General features: G+C 36.4%; 1 protein-coding gene across 4 annotated transcripts; it reads left to right on the forward strand.

Annotated features, from left to right (window-relative positions):
- The first annotated feature begins 798 nt into the window (after nucleotides 1-798).
- LOC110716439 (sugar transporter ERD6-like 5) lies at nucleotides 799-5770 on the forward strand. 4 transcript variants are annotated; one of them, XM_021895054.1, is made up of 7 exons: nucleotides 799-911; nucleotides 1384-1608; nucleotides 3708-3770; nucleotides 3977-4036; nucleotides 4122-4187; nucleotides 4316-4381; nucleotides 5293-5770. In XM_021895054.1, the coding sequence occupies exons 3-7, from the start codon at nucleotides 3708-3710 to the stop codon at nucleotides 5527-5529; spliced, it is 492 nt and encodes a 163-aa protein (XP_021750746.1). In that variant the 5' UTR covers nucleotides 799-911; nucleotides 1384-1608; the 3' UTR covers nucleotides 5530-5770. The 4 variants fall into 4 exon arrangements, with proteins under 4 accessions (XP_021750746.1, XP_021750749.1, XP_021750748.1 ...); XM_021895057.1 differs by having other exon boundaries at nucleotides 5369-5461; XM_021895056.1 differs by lacking the exon at nucleotides 3708-3770.
- Nucleotides 5771-6034: the final 264 nt, after the last annotated feature.

Raw genomic sequence — 6034 nt, forward strand, 5'->3', positions numbered from 1 at the left:
TCCAAATGGCCAAGTCTATGATTAAGGCCGTCCCTCAACAGGAGAGGGATGCGGTCAAGGGAGTCGGCACCCTTGACTTAGACGGCATCATGGGTCTCCTTTCCGAGGTAGACTTAGAATATTTTTTTTTTATAAAATGTTGACTTTGTGTGCCGCCTGCTATTTTCAAATCTGACGCCTGTTTTCCTTTTTCTAGACCATGCTGCGAGTACACGGCCTCCGCAGGCCAATCAGCGCCAAGAACAAAAAGGTAAAGGCTGCTAAAGCTATGGCCGCCTCTGACGTCGATAAGGCAATGTTTCAAATTGCCCAAAATGAAATTTTGACAACTGAAATTCTTTATTATCAGGCGCAGGCCACTTCGACTGTCCGCACCGAGTTGGAGGCGGCCAAAAAGAAGAATAATGAGCTGGAGGCGACTATCAAAGCTCTCCGAGAGAAGCTGAAGCCTCTTAAGAATATGGCGCACCAACATGAAACTCTTAAGAAATCCTTGGAGAGCGTCAAGGAGCGCCTGCAAAAGCAGGAAGAGGCCATCACCAAAGATCCAAAGCTAAGGACGAGGCTGAAAAGATGGCTTTAGCTCAAGCTATCACTAGTAGAAAAAATGAAATAGACACCCCCCTTTTAGCACCGGTTCTTGAAAACTGGTGCCAAAAGAAATGGGCGGGATTGGAAAATAGGGAGTTGGCACCGATTCCAACCAAAACCGGTGCCAACTCATTTAATCAGCACCGGTTCAAACCGGTGCCAACTTATTAAAAAAAAAAACCGGGCTCCTGCTTTTCTTTCTCTCTTTCTTTCCCCCCGTTTTTTCCATCTTCTTTCTCATATTTCACCTTTTTTCTGATCTATTCTTTCAAAAATACAAATTAGGGTTTCTTCGTTTTTTCGTTTTCCCCCTTTTTAAGGTTCGTCTTTTCCTCCTATTCTTCTTCCTTTTTGTTTGGTTTAGCTTAGATTTGACTCTACTGTTTTCGGATTCAACTGCATTTTCTACTTCTTTATTGGTTTGATTGTGTTTTGATGATTTTCGTCGTGTATTGTTACCTAGATGAGGTTGTACTGCATGTGTTTTTAATTTGTTTGCGTTTTTACTGATTTTTGATTGATTGGGTTTTTTATTCGTCATTGATTTTTGTTGATAATTTAGGTTTTTTTGGCTGTTAATTGCGTAGTTTTTATTTATTAGGGTTTCCAAGCGGCGAATTTGTTTTTTTTTTTTTTCTAATTGTAATGGTTGGTATTGATTGGAGTTTCAATTCTCTTACTTCCAACATCCCGAATTTTCACCTTCTCCATTCTGGTTAAAGCTATATCTTGTTTGAGATTGTTTTAGTAATAAAAATGGTGAACTAATATCCAGATTCTTCGGTTGTGCAGAAATTTTGAGGGGTTTAGTATTATTTTGAGCTAGATTCTTCAAGTTGTGCAGAATATGAGGGGTTCAAATTATTTAGAGCAAGATTCTTCAAGTTTTGCTGAATTCCTCTCTCAGTCCGTCACCTCCGACTGCTCAGCGGCGCCTTTGCGTTAATTGATAGCTCCAATGGCGTTTCGAGGTGTGGGTTTTCAATTGACAGCAACTATAAACTCGGATAAGCAGAGGTAAGCAATTGGAGTTAGTGGTTGCAGTTTGCTATGGTCTAATTGTAGCTTAATTGGGGTATTCTGGTTTTGCTTATGATTAGTTATTGTTGCTAATTAATCAGAGAGTGTTTGCAATTTAGTCTGAGCTAATTGTAGTTTGAATTGGTAATTATCTATTTTGATTTATAATTAGGTTGCTGTTGAGTATTTCTAATTGTTTCATGCATTGTTTTTGGGTTAATAGTTTAGTTATTGCTGCTAATTAATCAGAGAGTGTTTTTGCCCTTTTTAGATTATCGATTTCAGTTTTCGCAATCTAGGGTTTGTTGTTGATTTGAAATTCGAATTTAGGGTTAGTTCTTGTAAACTAGGGTTAGGGAAAGGGGTGGAGGTTTCGGGTGGGGAAAGGGATGGGAGTTTAGGGTGGTTTCGGGTTGGGGAATTCAAGTTTTGGGCGGTTTCGTTGGTGGGGCTGGGGCGGGGGTCTATTGCGCTCATGTGGCTCTGGAAGGAGGGTGGTTTCGGTGGTGGTGCAGGGGAGGGGGTGGCTATCGGGGCTGGGCTGGGGAGTGGCTGTCGGGCTGGGTGGGGAATTGTATAATGTTAATCTTGATTGATGAGTACATAAAAACATCTATTGTTTTTCATGGCTGCAGCAGTATTATAGTTTATTTGTTGATAGTTTATCAAATGTGCCCACTAATTTTAATTCTGGACTTGTATCTAAATCTTGAGTTATGATTTATTTTACTGTTTTGTTTTTGTAAAATAGTCTTTGGCGATTTTAGGATACATAGGGACATGGATTTTGGCACTCGTGAAGAGAGAATAGAAAGTGTCTTACAATGGGTGTGCCTAAATCATTTTCCAATACACGGTGATGTTGCCGATGTAGTATTGGTTAATGATTGAAATATCTTTTTGTGTTTTAAGCCACTTTCTTGTACACGTTTCTGATTTCTGGCTAAACTGGTCTCTACTCTTCAGTTTGTTTTTTATTAGATGATCATATCCTTCAACTACATCTAATATCTAAGATGATTTATATTCATAAATTTTACTTGGCAATTTATTTATTTTTTATTTTTTTTAATCTTTGTTATCAGCATGATGATTCAATAATTCATACCATTTTTGTAACATTCTACGTAAGTACTCTCAAGTACATCTAATGACTAAACCGAAATTACACGAATGCAGAGGTATGTAATACTTGCTTAGCCACACAAATGAGCAAGTATCTACGACTTTCATTTCACCAAGATATATTATTAAAAAATTGGCATTTGAATTTTTATTTTTGTTTTGTTTAAATAAAAGGGAATATTAGAAAGAATATTCTGAGATGATAAGCCTCAGCATAGTCAGCAATATCATTTCTTCGGTCATGAAAGTAATGACTAATGAGGATAGCATTACAACTAGCAATACTAAAGAAATATTAAGTGAAATACACTTCTTAACCTCAGTGGCCAGCTTGATTTTGGTTAGGTATTAATGTTAGGTTGTAGGTCTTATCTTTTCGAACACTTGAGTGCATTTGCATCTGTATTGTTTCTGAATGCCTTGAACCCGTGGTTGGTAAGTCACAATTAGATTAATATTCTGATAAGTAATTAATACGAAGAATAAGTAATTAACATTGATTAATATTCTGATATATCTGGAGCCACTGGATGTAATGTTTAGCAATATTGCTGTCTTTTTAGCAAATTAGAATAAGCCCACTGATTATAAAATAGAAAATCAACTGCAGGCTGCTTATGTTATGTTATGTTATGCCCATGATTGTCATCATGTCATGCATTTAAGTCAAATTGAAATATTTAATAATAATTGAGAGTTGAAAATTGACAGAGTTTATTTTTTCTCAATTTCATGAATTAAATCATTAGATTATTACATGCAAATATAAAGGTCCAATGGTTATGACCTAAGATGGTACATTAAATGAATATAGTAAATAGTAATATTATATATTCGATGGTTGTGACAGAGTAACAATTTTGTAACACAATTTTATGTGTTGTGTTACTTTAAATATATAGAATCTTAAAATTGATAAGCAGGATATTAATTAGTTGGCTAATCTAGTTTATCGCTATTGTTATGCATAGATGGGCTATAGCTCCCCTGTACAGTCTAGAATCATTGCTGACCTGAAACTCTCAACAGCAGATGTAAGTTGCTTTATTTATGCTTTCTAATCTTAATTATGGAGTCTTAGTTAGTCTTTTGTATGTATGACGGAGTAGCTTCTTGCCTTCTACTTTGATGGCCTTATGTTTTTCTGCAGTATTCCCTCTTTTTAACCTTTTTCGAGCATGCATATGATTAGTATTCAAATGGAGCTTACACTTATCAATCTTCGTTATTTTTGGTGCAGACTATGGGTTTATCTGACATACTCTACCTCACTGGGTGGGTTGCAATCGCATTTTCTATGGTTTTTCCCTAGACTTTTAAAATTTTCGAGATTTTAATAGTTGCTAAAATTCTAAATCCAATTTTCTGTTGGTATAAATTTGAAGGATGCTGGGTCACTTGATGTTGGTAGACTATCTGTGGGTTGTGCTATGGGGCTTACTGTTTATGTGGTAATTGTTTCTGAACACATGTTTTTAATACTTTTATGACTTAGTTTTTATGACTTAGTTGTTATTCAAACTAAGTTGAATACTGAGATTACAATACTGATTAAGCAAAACATTTTTTGCCACAACAGGTTCCAGTGTACATTGCAGAAATTACACCAAGAAATCTTCGCGGTGGATCTGTGCTTCTTCATAAGGTTAAGATAAAGCACTTACAGTCCAATACTTGTTACGATTAATAAAAATAAACTTAGTCATAAGTTCTAATATATGCCCTCATATTTCAGTTGATGTTATGCTGCGGAATAGCTCTAGTTTTAAAATATGCCTGAACTTGTGCAAAAATCTAGGCAGCTTGAAATCTGTTTATTTTGGAAACTAAGCTGGAAGTCTGAGAAAATAGCCATTTTAGTGTACCAAAGAAAAGAAAAAATACAACCGATTCAATTCTTGGGATTTAGTTTCATAAGGGTAGCTTATAGTTGAGGTTTCAATCAGGTTTGATGACAATGTTGTAATCACTGCATTAATTTCTGTGTTTTGTTAAATTAGTTGCGTTGGATAAGCTTTATTTAACGATCCCTTTCTGCACCTGATTTGACACCAATGCAACCATCATGAGCTAATATTTGCTGTAATTTCGTTGTTGCTCACATTTTTGATCCCCGTGTTTATATTGAGATTCACTTATAATAATGTTTATTAGATAGTTCTAATCACACAAGAGACCCAATGACCACATTGTAAATGTATGATAGTATTGCTAATATTTTTGGAAGAATAAAGTAGCTTTCCCAGTTTGGCAGTTTCATGCTGGCCTGGGCAGCCTTCCTGAATCAGTGTGTTTGGGGATTCGGAGGGGCAAATAACAATCATTTGTAACCAGTTGGTATATCTTGCGTTTGATTCTATGATGCCAATCCTCACAAATAATTGCTCTACATTTCCATTCATACTGGTGGTATATCTCACTCTGATGCAAACACGAGTGCGTTTCTCATTAATATGCACACTAATGTATTTTCTCTTGTTTTCTGTTCTTTTTCCTGATCAACTTATGAACAAGATCTATGTTCATCAGCACTTTCTTTTCTTTCTGTCTTATCAGTGTGTTAGATGCTGTTGCTTATCACTTCTACATAAAATCTGTTGTGATTATGACGTACACTCTTCCTCTTGGGAAGATGTTAAGCAGGCACCCCTCCTAAAGTGCAATGGAGGCCACCTTGTTTTCTGGGTTGTCGAGGTGCTGGTGCAGGCTGTGTTTTGGGGGTCTGCAGGGAGCTTCTGTGTGGCTGTTGTGTTTTCGTTCTTCCTGATTATGCAGTGCTGTGTGTTGCTGTGATGTGGATGGTCCTGCTCAACTGGCTGCTGCTGTTTTTTGTCATTTTTTGCTGGGTGCTTGTTTTTATTTGCTGTGTTTCGTTTGGTGTTTGTTTACAGGCTGTTTTTTTTAGGAGGTCGTTGTGTTTTAGTTGAGTTGGTCTTGCTGTTTGTGTATGAAAGTTAACAGAAAAACTGAAAAATATGTAACTTTATATATATGTTAATGTTTATATATCAATTTAAGTGAAAAAATGCAAATTTTTTTTTTAATTTTTTTGGGGTATATTTGGCACCGGTTTTGACTAGAACCGGTGCCAAAGTTTTTAAAAATTTTTTTTCACACTTTTGGCACCGGTTCAAAGCAAGAACCGGTGCCTAAAGTGGGGTTTTTTGCACCGGTTCTTGGTTTAAACCGGTGCCAATAGTATTGAAAAAAAAACGCGCCATAGTAGTTAGTACCGGTTAACCGGTGCCAAATTTTCATGGATTTGGCATCCCTCAAATAGCCAACGGTTCAAAACCGG

The sequence above is a fragment of the Chenopodium quinoa genome, unplaced genomic scaffold (genome assembly GCF_001683475.1).
Source record: "Chenopodium quinoa cultivar QQ74 unplaced genomic scaffold, ASM168347v1, whole genome shotgun sequence".
NCBI lineage: Eukaryota > Viridiplantae > Streptophyta > Magnoliopsida > Caryophyllales > Amaranthaceae > Chenopodium > Chenopodium quinoa.

Excerpts from the sequence above, each read along its gene's own strand:
- LOC110716439 (XM_021895054.1), top strand. The coding sequence starts at position 3,708 with ATGGGCTATAGCTCCCCTGTACAGTCTAGAATCATTGCTGACCTGAAA. Across the intron at positions 3,771-3,976 it reads TGAAACTCTCAACAGCAGAT|ACTATGGGTTTATCTGACAT; the intron begins GTAAGTTGCTTT and ends TTTTTGGTGCAG. Across the intron at positions 4,188-4,315 it reads TGGGGCTTACTGTTTATGTG|GTTCCAGTGTACATTGCAGA; the intron begins GTAATTGTTTCT and ends TTGCCACAACAG.